Source organism: Oryctolagus cuniculus, chromosome 17 (assembly GCF_964237555.1).
Source record: "Oryctolagus cuniculus chromosome 17, mOryCun1.1, whole genome shotgun sequence".
NCBI lineage: Eukaryota > Metazoa > Chordata > Mammalia > Lagomorpha > Leporidae > Oryctolagus > Oryctolagus cuniculus.
In genome coordinates, this window is record NC_091448.1 from 22,858,157 (window position 1) to 22,880,860 (window position 22,704).

General features: G+C 40.8%; 1 protein-coding gene across 16 annotated transcripts in view; it reads right to left on the reverse strand.

Annotated features, from left to right (window-relative positions):
* CDK12 (cyclin dependent kinase 12) overlaps window positions 1–22,704 on the reverse strand; it is a 79,962-nt gene that overhangs the window by 39,468 nt on the left and 17,790 nt on the right. For all 16 annotated transcript variants that reach the window (XM_051824898.2, XM_070060757.1, XM_070060758.1 and 13 more), the window contains exons 3-6: window positions 16,552–16,728; window positions 14,646–14,785; window positions 12,212–12,382; window positions 5,995–6,184 (exon numbers count right to left, since the gene is read on the reverse strand). In XM_051824898.2, coding sequence (XP_051680858.1) covers window positions 5,995–6,184; window positions 12,212–12,382; window positions 14,646–14,785; window positions 16,552–16,728 — 678 coding nt within the window. The remainder of the gene's footprint in view (window positions 1–5,994; window positions 6,185–12,211; window positions 12,383–14,645; window positions 14,786–16,551; window positions 16,729–22,704) is intronic.

Below are 22,704 nucleotides of genomic sequence, written 5' to 3' on the forward strand. Positions count from 1 at the left end.
TACAAGCAAATTCTAAGAAAAGCAAAAAGTAAGAAATAGAGGAAAACACTGTGGGCACAGCAAGCTACGAATAGACTCCCAGCTACTCTGCTTCTGATCCAGCTTCCTCATATCGCATCCTGGGAGGCAACAAGGAATGGTTCAATTGCTTGGGCTCCTGCCACCCACTCGGGACACATGGATGGAGTTCCTGGTTCCTGGCTTCAGACTGGCCCAGCCCTGGAAGTTGCGGGCATTTGGGAAGTAAATAAGTGGTCAGAAGAACTCACTTTCTCTCTCTCTGTTGCTCTTTCAAGTAGATGAAAATAAATAAAACATTTTTGTGAAAAAGTAAATAGTTAATTTATAGTAAGACAAAGTACTCCTTAAATTTCTTGGCATCTTTACTGAGAGTCTGAGATGACCTAAGACTTAAGGCACATAGTAGGATTAAACATGAAAGATACATAGTTATGGAAATTAGGCTACACCTAAATATCACCAACACCCAGCATATTTCCTAACTGTCTCATACTAACTAAAGTAATAAATAAATGTTTCTTAGATAAAATTAATCTGCTATACACATCTGAGACCACTTATACTGACAACTGCTTTTCCTCCCAATGATCTCATTAAGATGATATATGAAGCGTGGACGTACTGGAAACCTTGGGCTATATAAAAGAATAGAAACGTCGGGGCCGGCGCTGTGGCGCAGTGGGTTAAAGCCCTAGGCTGAAGCGCCAGCATCCCATATGGGCGCCGGTTCTAGTCCCGGTTGCTCCTCTTCCGATCCAGCTCTCTGCTGTGGCCCGGGAAAGCAGTAGAAGATGGCCCAAGTCTTTGGGCTCCTGCACTCACATGGGAGATCTGGAAGACGCTCCTGACTCCTGGCTTCAGATCGGTACAGCTCCAGCTGTTGGGGCCATCTAGAGAGTGAACCAGCAAATGGAAGACCTCTCTTTCTGTCTCTACCTCTCTCTATAACTCTTTCAAATAAATAAAATAAATCTTTAAAAAAAAGTACACACTCCCAAATATTAAAATAGAAATGTCATCAAATTGTTAATATCCTGTTTTACAGGAATAAGACAAATATAGGGAGATGCAGGGAATCCTTTCTGATTGGGTTTAACTGCCTTTTTTTTTTTTTTTTGACAGGCAGAGTGTACAGTGAGAGAGAGACAGAAAGAAAGGTCTTCCTTTTACAGTTGGTTCACCCTCCAATGGCTGCTGCAGCCGGCACACTGCGCTGATCTGAAGCCAGGAGCCAGGTGCTTCTCCTGGTCTCCCATACAGGTGCAGGGCCCAAACACTTGGGCCATCCTCCACTGCCTTCCCGGGCCACAGCAGAGAGCTGGACTGGAAGAGGGGCAACCGGGACAGAATCCGGCGCCCCGACCAGGACTAGAACCCGGCATGCCGGCACTGCATTAGCCTATTGAGCCACGGCGCCGGCCCTTAACTGCCTTTTGACAAGACCTTCAAGTATGTGATGCTTCTATTTCCTCCCTCAAATTTACTCCTCATAGGTCAAGTGTCCCTCACATTTTACTTTTTGCTAAGCGGCCTGGATCCTTGGTCAATTATCTAAACTACTGTCCTTGTAATAACCATTACTTGTGATCTTTTGATATATTTAACCCATAAATTCCTAATTCTGGATCAATAGAAAATTTTGCTTTTACTGATTAACCTGAAAGTTAAACACAAGTTACAGTACAAAAATCATACAGTCATATCACTTGGTAGGAATGCAAAATGTATAGTTTGCTCTTCTCACTTAAGTACTGAATGTTGTTGGTTAGTCCTTAAACTTGTCTTCAGAGAGCAACATCTCCTATTCTGCTTATCTGTCACTATAAACCTTTAGCATTCTCCTAATGCCTTAATCCATCCCTTATTCTCTCTCAGTAAACAACCTTCTTCAATGAAAAAAGAAAAATCCTCAAATGAGATTAATGTCCTACCATTCCTATGAACTCACTCACTTTCCTCTTTACCTTCAATTATAGGAAAAGTATGTCCTCAATTTTTTGGTTCAAGGATGGTCAATCCTTCTAATCTATGGCCTTGATCTCATCTCCTCTAATGTTCTTTTGTATTATTTTGGTTCTTTCCTGAATCTTCAACTTCTCCCTTTCCAATGATATTTTTTTTTTTTAAGATTTATTTATTTACTTGAAAGTCAGAGTTATACAGAGAGAGGAGAGGCAGTGAGAGAAAGAGAGGTCTCCCATCCGCTGGTTCACTCCTCAATTGGCCGCAACGGTCAGAGCTGCACCAATCCGAAGCCAGGAGCCAGGAGCTTCTTCCGGGTCTCCCACATGGGTACGGGGGCCCAAGGACTTGGGCCATCTTCTACTGCTTTCTCAGGCCATAGCAGAGAGCTGGATCAGAAGTGAAGCAGCCGGGTCTCCAATCAGCACCCATATGGGATGCCGGCATTGCAGGCGGCGGCATTACTCACTCCGCCACAGCGCCAGCCCCGATATTCTTTTCTTTTAGCATTTAAATATGTTTAAATCTCTGACATCCTTAAAATAAACTAAAAATTAAAGATGTGACTATCGGCTGGCGCCGCAGCTCACTAGGCTAATCCTCTGCCTTGCGGCGCCGGCACACTGGGTTCTAGTCCCAGCCGGGGCGCCGGATTCGGTCCCGGTTGCTCCTCTTCCAGGCCAGCTCTCTGCTGTGGCCAGGGAGTGCAGTGGAGGATGGCCCAAGTATTTGGGCCCTGCACCCCATGGGAGACCAGGATAAGTACCTGGCTCCTGCCATCGGATCAGCGCGGTGTGCCGGCTGCAGCACACCGGCCGCACCAGCCATTGGAGGGTGAACCAATGGCAAAGGAAGACCTTTCTCTCTGTCTTTCTCTCTCACTGTACACTCTGCCTGTCCAAAAAAAAAAAAAAAAAAAAGATGTGACTATGTGACTATCACTTCCTTCGCATTAATTGTGCTACTCACTCCCTCATTCTCCTGCTCCATACCCTTTGCTTGCTTCAACTGCCATCACCATTGACCTTTTACTTTTCAGATTCTTTTCTTTGGTCTTGTAATTTGTCTGCATCATCTGTTGCTATGACTGCTTTCTTTTTACACTTGCCTATTTTGAATTCATGATTTTTTTTTTATTCTCTTCCTATCTCTTTGATTGTTTCTCTTAGTCCCACTTCTGATGTTTTTTCCATGTTTAGTAACTTCCAAATCTATAGTGACAGTTTGGAGCTCCCATATAACCATATGCCTATTAAATGTCAACATTCTGTATACACAACACACATATTGAAAAGAGACTCACTTCTCAACCTACCCATACTCTTTCTTCTATATTCTTTATACTGATTGGTAGGCCCACCAATGTAGTTTGTCTTACAAGTCAGAAATCTGGAACTTATCTTACTTTCTTTTATTTATTCCCAACTATTCATGAACTTGCCAAATCCTACTGACCTACCAAGCCTACACTGTGTATCCCTATTAGCAATGCCTGACTAGTTCAAGAAGGTCTCCCTTTCTCCAGTCTATCACTATATAGGAATCATTAGTGATCTTTCTAAAATAGAAGATTTGTGTCTCTATATCTAAAATTTGGTCTCATCTAGATTTGTAGAATTAAAACACAACGAACATCATGGAGTCCCACTCTGCTCTTCTCCCTTTCTGGTTAACTGCTCTCTTCCTTGTCCCACTGATGACTCCTCACCATGTTTTCCAGGCCATCTCACTCAGAGGCCTCTGGGTAGATAGACCAAGTGAGTAAGGCCAGAGGCCTGATGGATCAGATTAGAACATGGAATCTCTGCATCTTGCTTAGTAGTAACCTGGGGAGGGAGTTCAATTTAGAACTGAACCTCATCAACTGCCTGACCATGGGAAGTCAGGGAATCAAAGGAGCCTGAACTATCAGAAAGGATACCAAGCAATTGGTTACCAATTACTCCTCGCCCTGAGAAATCTCCCCATGAGGAAAGGAAACTGAAGAACACATACCAATACTTCAGGCCAGAAAGCTGAAAGCTGATAGTCATCAAGTGATCTTTTTAAAAATATTTATTTATCTTAAAGATGGCATAACTATAGACAGAAAGAGAAAGAAAAAAATATCTTCCATCTTTGAGTTCACTCCCTAAATATCCCCAATAGCTGGTGAGTGAGCCAGGCTGAAGCCAAGAGTCAGGAACTCCATCTGGGTCTCCCACATAGGTGGCAGGACCCAAACATCATCCACTGCCTTCCCAGGTGCATTGGCAGAAAGGTGGATTGGAAGCAAATGAACCAGGACTTGAGCTGGTGCTCCCATAAGGCAGGTGGGCATCCCAAATGACAGCTTAACTCACTGTGCCATAACCTGTACCTTTTTTTTTTTTTTTTTTTTTTGAGAGAGAGAGAGAGAGAGAGAGAGAGAGAACACACTTCCATCAACTGGTTCACTGTCCAAATCCCCAGCTAAGGCAAGGCCAGAGTAAAGCCAGGAGCTGGGAGCACAATCAAGATCTCCCCTATGGGCAGTCAGGACCTAATTCTTGAGCCATTACTGCTGCCCTCCATGGTCTGCATTAGCAGAAGACTGGAGTCACAAGTCACAGCTGGGTATTGAATCTATGGTACTCCCATGTGGGACATGGGACTTAACTGCCAGGCAAATGCTCCCCTTACCATTAAATTATTTATGAATTATTTAATATGAATGGAGTTACCAAACTCCAACTTTAATGAGAATTGTGAGTCACAAAGATAGCAACAGGAAAGAATCATATTTTTACACTATGTTTGTCTCATAATAAGGATTTAAGTACAATTTAGAATAATGCATTACTTGTATAATTAAAATAAAAAAACCAAACCAGAACCCCATCAACTACAAAGTTGAAGCTCCTTAGTAGACTGTACCAGATCTCTAAATTGCCTCCTTGTAACCATTTGGCTTCATCTCTCGCCACTATGTGTTTTATTCTTCTTGCTCTAGCAATACCGACTTGCTTACAGTTTTCCGGACATGTTATGTTTATCATGTTTATGTGCTTTTCTGTGCATGCAGCTTCCTTTGCTTAAAAATCTGATCTCCCATTGTCAGTCTTTCTGGTAAATTCTTATTCATTCCTCATCAAGGCTGCATCTTCCCAGATGCTCCCAAATTCAAGGAAGAAAATGGGCTTAATAAATGTTTACTGAATGAACAATTTGTTTAGCAACCCTACAAAACTCTGAATACCACAGTGACCAATCATATGAGGCTTTTAGGGCTAAAACCATGACAACCCTAGACAACCCTCCATTGATGGTTATTCTATTCCAGAAAGCAGGAAATGTGTCATATCATTTCATATTACTATCTAGTTAATGCTTGTTAGTTTAACAGAAATGTTTAAAACAATGAGCGAATCAGACAAAGATGGATATAAAAACCCAATTACCTTAAAAAACCAAACACTACCTTGACTTTAGTGGTACTAGACTTGTTCTTTATCCCAACAGGGAGGGATATAACCAAAGACTGGTGGACATAATACAATTAATTTCATCAATGCAGTGTGGGCAAATAGAAAGCAGATGATAAAATCTTCTGAAGAATTAACACCTATTAATTATCAGATTCCTGACTGTTTATACTATTAAAACCTGGGATAGAAAGGCCAGTCACCAACTATATGTGTGTCTGCATGGCAATAACTAAGACAGACTCAAAGGTAGCTATAGGAACAAAAGTATTTCTCCTCACTAAACAAGAGGACTCAACATGTGTTTTAATTTGCTTAGGGCCACAGTATTATTTAGTGACTAGCAAAAAGCTTTCATTCATATGGGACTTGAGCGAGTCTCTACCTTTGTTAATCCTTACCAACATTGAGTCTGGAGGCTCTGCTGATTAGAGTACCTGTACCTAAGATTTTCCTACGGTACAAACATCAGATGTATATAAATGCAAAAAATATACTACTGGGCCTACCTATAATCCAAACTAGCTGTAACTCAGAAAGTGGTTAACTAATTTGGTTACTATGTTACCTGTTATTCAGCAAAATGTTAGAACACTTAATATCCCGATGCAGGAAATTCTTTTTGTGACAGTAATCCAATCCTTCCATCAGCTGTTTCATGAATGACTTGATATGGTCCTCAGAAAAGTGCACCAAACCAGATTCTAGCAGTCCCATTAAGTCATGGTCCATGTATTCAAATACAAGGTAAAAGGCACCTGTGTAATATGGGAAAAAAATTAAAAACAAGAAACAAAGGATGCTGAAATCACACTGCCTCAAATTTAAATATAATTTTGGAGTTGACCCCAAGGCTGTCTTTATATTATAGATGAAGAAAGTAAAACTAAGATCCATTGAAAAATCTGCCTTCTTTAATAATAACTACCAGAAGCCATCTTAATTAACCTTCTGACTCTTAATCCAGTGCTCTTTGGACTACTTACGTATTGAGGGAACAACTGTCATGATCTGGATGTATTACTAGACTTTCATGAGCTAAGTCAATCAGTAAATTAGGGACCTTGGGACAAATCCAGTCTGCTGCCTGTTGTAAATAAAGTTCTATTTGTAAAACAACCATGCCAATTTGTTACCTATTGTTTACTTCTGTTAAGTCTTTAGTTAATAGGACTCACATAATATGCCAGGGGTCACACAGTTTATTTGGTATAAATTACTAAAATTCATAGTATTTAAGAATTAAAAGATGAATCATCTAATTCATCATGCAGATAAAGAGTGAGAAGTATGTTAAGAGAATAGTTGTGACTTAAAATTCACACTCTTTCTACTTTTGGCAGAGTACATGACAGAGGCAAATACTGTGACATAATAAAAATTAGACCTGATCTATCCAGTCTAAAATTCTTCCTACTAGCAGACATTTGGGGCAGTAGTTAAGACATCACTTGGGATGGCCACACTGGATATTGGAATGCCTAGATTTGAGTCCCAGCTCTGCTCCTGATTCTAGTTTTCTGCTAAGGTGCACCTTGGGTGGCAGCAAGTGATGGCTGAAGTAGCTGGGTCCCTGCCTCCCACATGGAAAACCTAGACTGAATTCCCAGCTCTTGGCTTTGACCTGGCACAGCCCCAGCTGCTGCAGGCATTTGGGGAATGAACTAGTGGATAGGAGATCTGTTTCTCTTTCAAATAAATAAAATAAAATACGCTTAAAAAAATAAAATTCTATTAGTAGCAAAATGGTAGGAATTCTAAATCTAGGGGGTAGGTTACAAGGAATCTTTGAACTTCCTGAAATAGTATGCAAAATTTTAAACACTTTTTCTTTCCTTAAAATGTTCAAAGAAGTCCATGACCCAATAAAATTAATAAACAATGCATTAAAGGAATATTTTATAGGGTTTAACCTAAGACCTTACACAAATGAATAAGAAAAAATTGGTTTAAAACTGCAGAAGAGGCCGGCGCCGCGGCTTAATAGGCTAATCCTCCACCTTGTGGCGCTGGCACACCAGGTTCTAGTCCTGGTTGGGGCACCGGATTCTGTCTCGGTTGCCCCTCTTCCAGGCCAGCTCTCTGCTGTGGCCCGGGAGTGCAGTGGAGGATGGGCCAAGTGCTTGGGCCCTGCACCCCATGGGAGACCAGAAGCACCTGGCTCCTGCTTTCGGATCAGCGCAGTGCGCCGGCCGTTGCGGCCATTGGAGGGCAAAGGAAGACCTTTCTGTCTCTCTCTCTCTCACTGTCCACTCTGCCTGTCAAAAAAAAAAAAAACAAAAAAACAAAAAAACAAAAAAACTGCAGAAGAGTCTTTAAAAAATAAAAAATAAAACTGTAGAAGATAAGCAGATAAAGGACATCTCAGAAATGAGAAAGTAAGTAAAACTAAGAAACACAGCAAAAAACCTCAGAAGTAAATACAAGGAATGCAATCCAGAATGGTATCATACACTTCATCTATCCACATGACAATGTTTTAAAAAGATGCAACCATGTATTGTTTAACTACGGGAATACTCTGTGAGAAATGTGTTATCAGGAAATTCTGACATGTGAAAATCAGATGTACTTACACAAACTTACTTAGTATTGCTTACTACACACTTACGATCTATGATATACAAGGCACATCAAAGTTTATGGAAAAATGAAATTAAAACAAGTTTGTTCTATGCAAAAAATTTTGAAACCCATGCAGTTTTTTTCAAAATACACATTTTTCTGTGACCTTTTAAAAGACTCCTTAAATATTGTTGGATATGCAGTCTGTTGTGGACCAAAACAACATCATGAGGTACAAGACTGTACTCAACACTGGGTAAGATAAAGGGTGATGGGCACTCACTGATGAGAAATAAATTGTTACTATCATTTTTTATAAGCCATCTAACATTAAATATGAAAATCTCCTTGAACAAATAACTCCATATCTAAAAAGCTACACTAAGAAAATAAATCATAATACAAAAATTTATGCACTACCAAAGACACTCAAGGCAGTGTTACTAAAATACTTTTTTTCAAAATAATTCTTAACCTATTTTTATTTATTTGAAAGACAAAGAGAAAGAGAGAGAGAGAGAGCAAGACTTTAAACCTACTGGTTTATTCTTCAAATGCCCACAACAGCTGAGAATGGACCAGGCAGAAGCTAGGGGCCAAGAACTCAATTCAGGACTCCCACATGGGTAGCAAGGGCCCAACTACTTGAGCCATAACCTTCTGCCTTCTGGGGGATATTAGCAGGAAGCTGGAATTGGAAGCAGAGCCCAGACTTGAACCCAGGCACTTCAATATGAGATACATGTACCTTAAGTGCTGACTTAACGGCTGTGACAAACACCCATCCCTATTATAATATAAAAACTGATAACTAGTGGCTGGTATTGTGGTGTAGTGGGTTAAGCTGCCACCTATGATGACAACATCCCATATCAGAGTGCAGATTCGAGTCCTTGGCACTCCACTTCTAGATCTCTGCTAATGCTCTTGGGAAGGCAGCAAAAGATGGCCCAAGGGTTTGGGCCCCTGCCAACCACGTGGGAGACCCAGATGGAATTCTAGGCTCCTGGCTTTGGCCAGTGCCCCAGCCACTTAGGGAGTGAACCAGTAGACAAAGGGACTGGGTGGAAAAATAGTTTGGATATGTTTCTTAATGCTATTAAAACATGCTAATAATGAGAAATTGCTTGTTGCTTATGACAAGTTATACATTAAATATACTTTGACCTCAGTTATGTTAAAACAAATATAATATGTACAGTAGAAACTACCAGAAGTAAATATACCAAAATGTTAATATTATGGTGATTTTCCATGGTATATTGGGATGAAGTTAGAGAAAAGTGATTGCCATTTTATTTTATTCTTCTATAGTTTCAATTTTTCCACAATGGTATGAATTACAACATTGATTGGCTTACTGTCTTATAATATTTTATTTGTTAAAAAATAATTATTTATTTATCTGAAAGCAGTTATAGAGGGATGGGGTGTGTGTGTGTGCGCGGAGAGAAAAACTGACCTTCTATCCACTAGTTCACTACCCAAATGGCCCCAATGGCTGGGGCTGGGCTAAGCCAAAGCAAGAACCAGGAACTCCATCCAGGTCTTCCACATGGATGGCAGGGGCCCAAGCACTTTGGTCATTTTCTGTTACCTTTCCAGGAGCATTAACAGGGAGCTGGATTGGAAGCAGAGCAGCCAGGACTTGAACCGGCACTCGAATATGGAATGCCAGTGTCACAGGCAGCAGCCTATTTTAACCCACTGCGCCACAATGCTAGCCCCTTATAAATTTGTAAAAGAGCTTAAGCAATACATAGAAAATTATTTAAATGGTACAAAATGGCATCGATGAAAAATAAGCCCCTACTCAGAAGCAACAAATTAGCATTTTCTTCTGTGTCCTTACAGAAACTAGCTACATGTATCCTATAAAAAGCAGAAAAAATTTAAAAATTCCCAGAAATACATCTAGTATATGTTAAACAAAAAATATTTATTTGAATAGTAGAGTGACAGAGAAACAAAGACATGGCGAAATTTTCCATGTGCTGGTTCACTTCCCAAATGGTCATTACAGCCAGGGTTGGAACAGGCCAAAGCCAGGAGCCAGGAACTCCATCCAGATTTCCCATGTGGTACTTGAGCCATCATCTACTGCTTTACATGGAATTAGTAGGGAGGTGGTTCAGAAGCACAGCAGCCAGGACTCAAACTGGCACTGATACGGGATGTGGGTGTCCCAAGTGGCAGCTTCACTTGACGCACTACAATGCCCATTCATTCCTACTATTTCTTAATTCTATTCATATTAATTTGCCTAAATATTATTGTATAATCAAAATTTCATTTTATTTGCTTTAAAACTATCTCCATTAAGCTCAAGATATGCTGTTCCCCAAGGCATAATATTCTTATGGTTCTGTAAATAAACCCAATTTTACTTTAGTCATTGCCTCCTAGTTTTATATACTTCAATCAAATTCTCTTTTACTACGCCAGACTATATTCCTAGATGTCATGTCATCACTTGACCCTAAAATCTACTGCCCACCTCTAAACCTTCAGAATTGCTTTAATAAAAGTAGACTGGGGAATGAGTGCTTGGCACAGCAGCTTAAGTCACTACATGTGATGCCTATAACCCATGTCAGAGTGCCTGGTTCAAATCCCAGGTAGTACTACTTCTGATCCAGCATCCCACTAATGTGCATCCTGGGAGGCAGTAGATGACTCAAGTACTTGAGTCCCAGCCATCTACCTGAGAGATATGGTTAAGAGCACTGGACGAGCCGGCGCCGTGGCTCAATAGGCTAATCCTCCACCTTGCGGCGCCGGCACACCGGGTTCTAGTCCCGGTCGGGGCGCCGGATTCTGTCCCGGTTGCCCCTCTTCCAGGCCAGCTCTCTGCTATGGCCAGGGAGTGCAGTGGAGGATGGCCCAGGTGCTTGGGCCCTGCACCCCATGGGAGACCAGGAAAAAGCACCTGGATCCTGGCTCCTGCCATCGGATCAGCGCGGTGCGCCGGCTGCAGCGGCGGCCATTGGAGGGTGAACCAACGGCAAGGGAAGACCTTTCTCTCTCTGTCTCTCTCTCTCACTGTCCACTCTGCCTATCAAAAATTAAAAAAAAAAAAAAAAAAAAAAAAAGAGCACTGGACTCCTGGCTTCAGCCTGGCCTAGCCCTGGCTGTTGAAGGCATTTGGGGAGTGAACCAGTAGAAGGACAATCTCTGTCTACCTTTCAAATAAAATTTAAAGAATAATAAAAGTAGGTTGGATTATGTCATATGTAGATTACTTCAAACTAAGTGTGGAAATAATAAACAATTTTCTCTCTCAAGCAAACACAAAAGTTACAACTCCAGGAAATCAAACCACTGTGTGAACCTCCTGATAAAGACTGTTTTAGAAATAAATGTGACCCAGTTGTTGTGTAGCAGCTTAAGCCCCTGCCTGAGACACCCACTGGCATCCACTACGGGGTGCTGGTTTAAGTCCCAGTTGCTTCACATTCGATCCAGCTCCCTGCTATTGAGTCTAGGAAACCATGGAAGATGACCCAAGTGCTTGGGCCCCTGTCCCCATGTGGGAGACCTGGAAGAAGCTCCTGGCTCCTGCCTTTGGCCTGGCCCAGCCATTGTGGCCATTTGAGCAGTGAACCAGTGGATGCAAGATCTCTCTTTCTCTCTGTAACTCTGCTTTTCAAACAAATAAATAAATCTAAAACAAAACAAAAAACAAACAAAAAAAAAACCCGTTTTGAATTCTAAAATGCATTAATGCAAAACTATGTAAAAATATGGATACATATAGACAATAACCAGAAGGAAAGATGTAAAAATGATAGTAACTGATTAACTTGGCTTTAATTTCCACTACTATTTTATAATTTGAAAAAAAAAAAAAAAAAAGAAAAGAAAAAGAGAGCGGGAAAAGAGACTTCAAAAACTTGAGAACAGTTGGTTGGCAGAACATCTTAAATAATCTACCTGCAGTCTTTATTAGATGTTACAGCAGACTCTACCTACCTAATGCATATTTGACTAATTAAGAATGATTTTCAGAAGTATAGAGTATTTTGATGAAGAGTGGACATTTTATAAAACAAGCACTGTTCAGCACAAAAGCAATCTGCCAACATCTTAATTCTGCTATGGGAATATAGATAGAAACCAGACTTTAGCCCAATCTATCTGAAAATTCACAAAAACAAGCAAAAGAAAGAAAAACAAGATTATGCTAATCTACCCTGTAGAAACGTGATTCTTTGCTGTACCTTTGTCCTTCTTGAAATCCAATGCATCTTGTTTATCTGTGACAATTTCCTTCATGTTAACAACACTCCGATGGATTAACTGACGAAGAATTTTGATCTCACGAATGGCTGTGATTGGGAAGCCCTCTTTCTCATTGTCTAGTCTCACCTTTTTCAGAGCCACCAGTTCTCCTGCCAAACAAATTCAAAGTGTTATCATAATCAATTAGCATTTTTTAGTCACCATTATAAACCAACAATACATATTTTGCCCTGAAAGATAGCCTTTGATTTTTTTTTAAGCCTTAGGAATTTCTCCTATCTCTTTCAGATTTACATATTTTATTTGAAAGACAGAAGGATAGAGAAAAAGTAAAAGTAGAGAAACTGGGGGAGGAGGACATCTATCTGCTGCTGGTTCTTCCCCTAAGTGACCACAATAGCCAGGAAAAAGCCAGGAGCCTGGAAATCTATCCAGGTCTCTCATGTCGGTGAGCAGGTCACTTTCTACTGCTTTCTCAGGCATATCAGCAGGGAAATGGATAGAAAGCAGAGCATTCAGAACTCAATAACAGACGCCAGCATCATGAGTAACTACTTAACCTGTTGCATCACAACACTGGCTCCACTGGAGTTTATTTTTAATTCACTATTCAGATAGGCCTAAAAATATTCCATTATTGAAATATATCAAGAGTGGCCATTTGGCATAGCAGTTAAGACACCACTTTGGATATCCACATCACATATTGGAGTGTATATGTTTGAGTCTCAGCTCTACTCTTGATCCTAGCTTTTTTTTGGCAGATGGCTCAAGTAGTTGGTCCCTGATACTCATAAGGGAGACCTGGGTTGGGTTCCTGGCTTTTGGCATTGGCCTGGCTTAGTCTTGGCTGTTGTGGGTATTTGGGGAGTGAAGCAGGATAGGCAATCTCTTTGTGACTATCTGTCTCTCTTTCAAATAAATAAAGCATGGAAAATTTTTTAAAAATGTAATTCAAATTATTCATTTTATTTTCAAAAAAGATCCCCATTCCCTAACAAAGACCTATAAACTTTATTTGTTAAAAAAAATTATTAGCTCTCTGCTCTCTTCTCTTGCTCGTTTCTCGCTTGCTCTCTATTCGCTAGCTCCTCTCCTCTCTCTTCTCTTCTCTCCTCTCTCTCTCTCTTACTCTCTCTTTTTCCTTCCTCGTTCCTTCCTTCCGGCCTGCTGGATTTTTCCCAATAAACCCTTTTCCTTAAAATAAAATAAACAAAAAAAAAAGAAAATAAATTAAAAAATTAGCAAGCTATAGAATGTTTCAAAAAGAGTTTTTGTTTTTGTTTAAAGATTTATTCAGTTATTTACTTGAAAGGCAGAGTGGCAGAGAGATCTGTCATCCGCTGGTTCATTCTCCAAAGGGCCACAATAGCTGGAGCTGGGCTAGGATGAAGTCAGGAGCCTGGAACTCCATGTGCATTTCTCACATGGGTTGCAGGGGCTCAAGTCTTTGGGCTGCTATCCACTGTTTTCTGTGGCATATTAGCAGGGAGCTGGATCAGAAGTAGAGCAGCCAGGACTAAAACTGGCACTCCAAAACAGGATGCCAGTGTGTCAAGCAGAGGCTTAATATACTGTGCCACAATGCCCACCCCAAAAGGAGGGCTTTAAAACAGTAATGGAGTGGGTATTATGACACAACAAATTAGGATGCTACTGTATCCCATATCAGAGTACCAGTTCAAGTCCTGGCTATTCCACTTCTGATGCAGCTGCCTGCTAAAGCACCTGGGAAACAGATCTCAAGTACTTGAATTCCTGTCTTCCATTTGGGAGATGTGGATGGAGTTTCTGGCTCCTGTATTCGGCCTGGCCCAGCCCTGGCCATTGTGATCATTTCGGGAGTGAACCAGTGGATGGATGATCTCTCTGTCACTCTGCCTTTCAAATAAATCAATCAATCTTAGGAAAACATTTAAAACAGTAATAATTATTCAGTTGAGTCCTTCATATCTTTTAAGTTCCATATCCATGAATTATTCAATCAATTATGGTTCAAAAATATTTGAGGGAAATAAAATTGTGTCTGTACTTAACAAGTAAAGACTATTTCTCTTATCATTATACCTTAAACAAGATAGTAAAACAACTATTCACAAAGCATTTACATTATATTGGGTAACAGAAGTCTGCTAGAGATGACTTAAAAGTACACAGGAGGGTATGGATAGGTTATATGCAAATACTATGCCATTTTATAAAAGAAACTTGGAAGTATCTGCAGATTTTGTCATGGGAAAGGGATGTCCTGGAACCAATACCACAGAGTTAATAAGGGTGTCCTGGAACTCATCCCTGGTAGATTATATATTCTTTTGGGACACTTTATTTGCTCTAAATCCAATTTGCATAAAAGACATTAGCATTGCTAAATTGTTAATTCTGACAGATAAACTTTGTGGAAATATTTACCAGTATCTTTGTCCTTGGCTTTATATACTTGGCCATAGGTTCCCTCACCAATAATCCCAATAATGTCAAACTTGTCCACACAGCGCTTCCCCCAGTCGCTTTCAGTTTGCCTTCTCTCTCCATACCGTGGACAACAAATTCTAAAATAAAAACAGCAAAAGGTTATCCTTTTGTAATTATTTCAATACCTCCTGTACCTTCTATGAACTTTTTTATTAAAAAGACAGATATTAAATGATATAGAATAAATAGTTTAGTCTCTCACAGTGGCTAAGAGTTCTGGATTCTAGCAAGACATAACAATCAAATGAATTTTGCTTATTTTCTGACCTCTCGAGTATTGCCTTCAACTATAAAATGAAAAGAAAATCCATAAATCATAGGATACCATGAAAATAGGAAACTTTGGCAATAATATATTTTCAATATATTTTTATTATTAAAAGAAGAGCCTTAATAATCAGAACATCAGACCAAGTTCATACTAAATTTATGGCACGGAAATTTATATCCTTTAAAAAAGTACATTTAGGGGGCCAGCACTGTGGTGTAGCAGGTAAAGCCGCTGCATCCAGCGCTGGCATCCCATACGGGCGCCGGTTCAAGTCTCAGCTGCTCCACTTCTGATCTAGCTCTCTGTGATGACCTGGGAAAGCAGTGGAAGATGGCCCAAGTCCTTGGGCCCCTGCACCCACACACCACACGGGAGACCCAGAAGAAGCTCCTGGCTCCTGGCTTCAGATCACTGAAGCTCTGGCCATTGCAGCCATCTGAGGTGTGAACCAGCCGATGGAAGACCTCTCTCTTTCTGCCTCTCTGTAACTCTGCCTTTCAAATCAATCAATCAATCAATCTTAAAAAAAAAAAAAAAAAGTACATTTGGGGCTGGATCATGGTATTGCAGGTAAGCTGCTGCTTGTTTTGCTGGCGTCCTATATGGGTGCTGATTTAAGTCCTGGTTGCTACACTTCCAATCCAGCTCTCTGCTAATGTAACTAGGAAAGCAGTGGCAGATGGCCTGGATGCTTGGGGCCCCTGCCACTAATGTGGAAGACCCAGCTTCAGCCCGGCCTGGCCCTGGCAGTTGCAGCCATTTGGGGAGCAAACCAGTGGATGGAAGATCTCTCTGTCTCTCCCTCTCTCTTTGTAACTCTTACCCTCAAATAAATACATACTCAAAAAACTCACATTTATTAATTTCATTAATATGTACATGGTTGACACATCGTGAAAAAAAAGGCTTTTCCTTCTTTGACATTTTTAGTAGAAACTAAAAAGATACAAAAAGGTGGCCGGCGCCGCGGCTCACTAGGCTAATCCTCCACCTAGCGGCGCCGGCACACCAGGTTCTAGTCCCGGTCGGGGCGCCGGATTCTGTCCCGGTTGCCCCTCTTCCAGGCCAGCCCTCTGCTGTGGCCAGGGAGTGCAGTGGAGGATGGCCCAGGTGCTTGGGCCCTGCACCCCATGGGAGACCAGGAAAAGCACCTGGCTCCTGGCTCCTGCCATCGGGTCAGCGCGGTGCGCCGGCCGCAGCACGCCAGCCGCGGCGGCCATTGGAGGGTGAACCAACGGCAGAGGAAGACCTTTCTCTCTGTCTCTCTCTCTCACTGTCCACTCTGCCTGTCAAAAAAAAAAAAAAAAAAAAAAAAAGATACAAAAAGGTAAGTGTTCAATATATATGTGGATATGAGAATATATTTTTCTAAAAACACAGCTAGGTATTTATAAGTGCAGATAAATGGGTCTCATAGAAACACTTCTGTCCACTAAAATAAAATAAAAAATACACTTTAGGGCCAACCTTTTATGATCTTAGTGGTATGGGTTTTATAAGATACATGTGACATTTAGGCTTAAAAGCAAGAAAAAAGCCTGTAATTAAGTATAGATCCTTCCAAAAACTTACTTTGGTCTCTTTTTATATGGTTGTTGAGGTGGTGTGATTGCCTTTGGTTCTGGAGAGTCTGGGGGGGATGGATCTCCACCAGGGAGTTCAGGAGGGAGAGGGAGGTCTGTGAGTAAATGTCGTGTCCTCTGTTCCTTCTCTTTCTTTACAGGTTTTGAAGGGAGAGATTCTTTTGGACTAAACAACAGAGGGGAAGAGAAGAAAAAGATCAATAATTATTTAAAAAACATGCAAATAAAACTTTAAGAAGAACATTATAATATCTGGCTATTAAAGGATTATGAAGATTTTACTTTTGAGGAAAAAAACAACCTGCAATATAACAATAAAATGGAGTTGATTACGGCTAAAGATACTTAAATTTGCAAAAAGAAATCTACAGCATAATAAAAAACAATGAAAATTTTGAGATATTACTTGTAGATCCTTTTATGAAACTCTGTCTTTCCTAAGATTCTATTATGATTTTTGAGATGAAATAATATGAAGGAAATAAACTATTAAATTAACAGTCTCACTCCAGCACATGGAGTTCACCAGTTCTACTGTACATTTTTACAAAGATTTGAATAATGAGAATCAGAGAATAATGAATAATGAGAGCAACAATTTTAACACATTACTAACTATGTGGAAAGAACTTGGGAGAGTGTTTTGCAAGAAATATATCTAAGTTGGAAAACAAAATTAATGAAAAACATATTGAATTACTATATGTGTTTGGAAATAGGAGGCAACCATCCTTGACTAATCAAAATAGATAAGTAACTCTCAAACCAAAAATCCTAGACCAAAGAGTACAAGCAACTATTTCAGAATCATTACAGCACCTGCAGCAGAAGGCTCCACATGAAATTCAGCAAATTATAGTAGTGAAGGGGGACAAAAGGATACCATCTCTTGTATAGATCAGAAAAGCCAATTTTCAGATTCAATTTTTAACCATCTCAACTTATTTATGAGTAAAAGGTGAATTTCATGCCACAAACATCCACAGGAAGGTGGCACCCACAGTACATCATACTAATTCACAGCTAAAAATAAAACAAGGCTAGATAGTCTTGTTTCATTGGAAATGCAAAGAAACAGAAAGAGAAACTGATCTTCCAACCATTGGCTCACTTCTCAAATGTCCACAATAGTCTGGGCAGGGCCAAGCCAAAGCCAGGAGTAGGGAATTCCCTCTGGGTATCTGGGTTTCCTAAATGAGTGGCTGGAACCCAAGTACTTGAGCCATCACCTGCAGCCTCTCTGTGTATGCATAAGCAAGAAGCTGCAATGGAATAATAGCTGGGATTTGAACCAGGCACTCTACATAGGATGCCAATGTCCCAGGCAGTGACCATTCTAAATGCCTGTCCAAGTCAGGCTTTTTATCTCTTCACATATCAGAAGGTCATAAAGGATGTGAGAATCCTAATCACTTGTTCAAGATCCAAAAAACTAAGTGTCCTCCACTCTATTGAAAAATGGCTATGAAAAAATAGATTGCATGGATATTTCCTAGAACCTTAAGAAACAGATCTGGGGCTGGCGCTGTGGCGTAGCAAGTTAAGTTGCCACCTGCTGCACCAGCATCCCATATAGGTGTCAGTTCAAATCCTGGCTGCTCCACTTCCGATCTAGCTCTCTGCCAATGTGCCTGGAAGATGGCCAAAGTGCTTGGTCCCTGTACCCACCTAGGAGACCCAGAAGCTCCTGGCTCCTGGCTTTGATCTGTCCCAGCCCTGGCTGTTGTAGCCATTTGGGAAGTGAACCAGCGGATGGAAGTGCTCTCTCTCTCTCTGCCTCTGCCTCTCTGTAACTCAGCCTTTCAAATAAATAAATAAATGAATCTTTAAAAAAAAAAAAAAGACAGAAACAAACAGATCTATTCCTTGTAGTACATCTTCTGGTGTTTTGCCATGCAGGTTCAGCTGATGCTTGCAATATTGGTATCCAATTTCAGAGTGCTGGTTCAAGTCTCAGATGCTCCACTTCTAATCCAGTTTCCAGCTAATTCACCTGGTAAGGCAGTGAATGGTGGGCCATGTGCTTGGGTCCCCACTAGTCTTGTGGGAGACCTGGATGGAGATCCTGACTCCTGTCTTTGCCCTAGCCCAGCCCTATATGTTGTGGGAATTTGTGGAGTGAACCAGTAGATGGAAGAACTTCCCTGGCCCCACGTGCTGCCTTTCAAATAAATAAATCCAAAAATAAAGCACACTGCTGCCCTTTGTATGTGAAATTCTAGCTCATTTCCAAAAAGGATTTTATTTATTTAAAATAGAACAAAATCTCAAGAGCAATGACTTCTTACCAATTTTTATTTTAATCCCTATAAAGGAATCAGAACAACAGAATCTAGATTAGTTTGTACCACATTAATCAGAACTGTCAATGAAGTGCAAAAATAGTACCCTGAAACTTTCTGCTGCATTACTGGTAGTGACGAACACACAATATAATCTGTACTCAGATTTTCCTACCCTGAGAACAAAGCTTACTACCAGAAAACTCTTCAAACAGGAAGCAAAATAGATTTAAAATTTCTCAAATTTGTAAGGTATACAGGGCCAGCATTGAAGTGCAGTATCTTAAGCCACTGTTTACAACATATTAGAATGCTGGTTCCTGTTCTGGCTGCTCAGATTCCGGATCTAGCTTCCTGCTAACATGCCTGGGACAGCAGCAGATGATAACATAAGTACTTGGTCCCTGGCACCCAAGTGAAAGACCTGGACAAAGTTCCTGGCTCCTGTCTTTGTCCTGGCCCAGCCCTAGATGTTGCATGCATTTGAGGAGTTTAAATAAATAAATAAATCTTAAAAAATACATATGTATTCAAAGAAGGGAAACTCATCAAAGTTCAACTATCAGAATATTCTTTATAAACTTAAATTGCTCATGATTCACGAATACATTTCTTGGTTCTGCCTCACTAAGAGAAAAATCAAAGTACCTGAATTGTCTCATTACTGTTTTATTTTTTATTTTCTCCAAAGTTTATTTTATAAGTTCAAATATACTTTGCTATTATGAAAAATGTAAACTCCTTTTGAAAGTTATATTTTATCATGTTTATTTCAAGAAAGAATGAGTGAAAAGACAGGTACCCCAAGTTCAGGCACACAATTTCAAGAGAGGTCAAATCCTATTTCAACAAACTCCACTATACTGAAAACCTTGAAAATTTAATAATGGCCCATGAAACTATAATGCTTAACAACATTATGGCCTTTAGTGTAAGGTACTCAGTAACATACAGCTTTATAAAGTGCTGAATTCATTTGGCAGACATAGAGTCTAACACAGGGAAGCAGATACTAAACATCACAATCATTACTTTTTTTTTTTGACAGGTACAGTTATAGACAGTGAGAGAGACAGAAAGTTCTTCCTTCCATTGGTTTACTCCCCAAATGGCCGCCACAGCTGGCGCTGCGCCAATCAGAAGCCAGGGAGCCAGGTGCTTCTTTCAGGTCTCCCATGCAGATGCAGGGGCCCAAGCACTTGAGCCATCTTCCACTGCCCTCCAGGGCCACAGCAGAAAGCTGGATTGGAAGAGGAGCGACCGGGACTAGAACCCGGCGCCCATATGGGATGCCGGCGCTGCAGGCGGAGGATTAACCAAGTGAGCCATGGCACCAGCCCCAAAATCATTACTTTCAATACCAGGGAGTGTTGATGTACCTTATCACTGTCAGTAGTTTCTGGTTCCTCATTTACACCTGTACACAGGTTTACAAGTAGAGATTAGATTGCATAACACTCATATGTTTAAAACACAAAACAGTTGTCAAGCTCCAGGGCTGTTTATGTTTTAGAATCTGTGTATTATCTTGGAATTTACAACAATGGGATTTAATCTATAGGTTCAATGCAAACACTTCTAGTAAAAATTCTTTATTGTAGGTAAATAATATGCAATTTATATATTGGCTATATTTTTAAAAATTTGATTTTTCAATAATTTTAAGATCTTAAACAGCATAAACTACTTGAAATATGATCATTTATCACCTCCCTGAAGCAAGTTGTTTAAAAAGTTATTTCACTGGGGCTGGTGCTGTGGTACAGTGGGGTAAGCCACTGTCTGCAGCATCAGCATCCCATATGGGTACTGATTCATGTCCTAGCTGCTCCACTTCCAATCCAGCGCCCTGATAATGTGCCTGGGAAAGCAGCAGAAGATGACCCAAGTCCTTGGGCCCCTGCACCCTCGTGGGAGGCACAGATGAAGCTCCTGGCTCCTGGCTTTGACCTGGCGCAGCCCTGGTCATTGTGGCCATTTGGTGGAATGAACAAGCAAATGGAAAATCTCTCTCTGCTCTCTTTCCCTCTACCTCTCTCACTCTGTAACTCTTTCAAATAAATAAATAAATCTTATAAAAAAAAAAAAAGAGAAAAGTTATTTCATTGAAGGCTAGTGTTGTGGCACAGTGGCTGAACTGCCACTTGTAACATCAGCATCCAATATCGTAAGCCAGTTCAAGAACCAGTTACTCTGCTCCCAATCCAGCTTTCTACTAATGCAGCTGGGAAGGCGAAAGAGATGGCCCAAGTATTTGCGCCCCTACTCTACTACCACATGGGAGACCAGGATGTAGTTCATGGCTCCTGGCTTCATCCTGGCCCAGCCTTGACTGTTGTAGCTATTTAGGGAGTAAACCAGTAGATAGATCTGTCTCTTCTTCTCTCTCTGTAACTCTGCCTTTCAAATAAATAAAAAATCTTTTTTTAAAAAAGTGATTTCATCAAGACCAATGTTGAGGTGCAGTGGGTTAAGCTGAAGACTATGATGCTGGCATCCTATAATATGGGTGCCACTTCGAGTCCCCACTACTCCACGTCTGATCCAGCTCCATGTTAGTGCACCTGGGAAAGCAGTGAAAGATATTCCAAGTATCTGGGCCCCTGCCACCCACATGGGAGACCCAGATGGAGTTTGAGGCTTTTGCTTTCAGCCTGGCCCAGCCCTGGCCATTGAGGTCATTTGAGGACCAAACCAGTGGATGGAAGATCTCTCTTGTTCTCTGTCTTTCCTTCTCTGTAATTCTTTCAAATACATATTTTTTTTAAAGTGATTTCATTGATATATATGAACTTAAAATTTAAGTTCTACTTGAGAGCATAAAAAAATTGGAAGCAAGCACTGTACTTGCAAAATTCTAAAGCATATTTGAATGCTCACACGGATCTTTTTTTCTATATGGATCTCAATATTTTTAGAGATACAGCCTTTAAGAATAATATAGAAGAGGAGGTTTTGTGGTGCAGCAGATTAAGCAGCCACTTGAGTCACTTATGTCCTATGCGCCTGGGACTGAATCCTGCCTCTGCTTCTCATCCAGCCTTCTGCTAATGTACCTGGGAAGCAGTACATGATGGCTCAAGAACTTGAGTTTCCATATTCATGTGGGAGGTCTAGATAGAGTTCCTGGTTCCTGGCTATGGCTTGGCTCAGCCCTGGCTGTTGCAGGTATTTGAGGGAGTGAACCAGCAGATGCAAGATACTTCTATCTCTCCTCTGTCACTCTCCCTTTCAAAAAAAGAAATAATAATACAACTCACTATATATAGAGAGAGAGGGGGGAGGAATAGGCATTTAACCTAGTTGTGTTTGTTGTTGTTGTTGTTGTTTTTTTTTTTTGACAGGCAGAGTGGACAGTGAGAGAGAGAGAGACAGAGAGAAAGGTCTTCCTTTTACCGTTGGTTCACCCTCCAATGGCTGCCACGGCTGGCGCGCTGCGGCCGGTGCACCGCGCTGATCTGATGGCAGGAGCCAGGTACTTATCCTGGTCTCCCATGGGGTGCAGGGCCCAAGCACTTGGGCCATCCTCCACTGCCTTCCCAGGCCACAGCAGAGAGCTGCATCTTTTTATTGCCCATGATACTTAAAATGCAGTGAGTTTAATTGCATTTCTTTTTAAATAAATGAGTAAGTAAACCTTCTGAAGGAGTTGGGTTAGGGATCATGTGAAATGACATAGGCATGCAGAAAACAGTTGACATATAGATGGCGTAAAGCTTATGTTTGAAGATTTTTCTCCTTTCAGTAGATTTTTTTTTTTTTTTTTTTTTTTTTTGACAGGCAGAGTGGACAGTGAGAGAGAGAGAGAGAGACAGAGAGAAAGGTCTTCCTTTGCCGTTGGTTCACCCTCCAATGGCCGC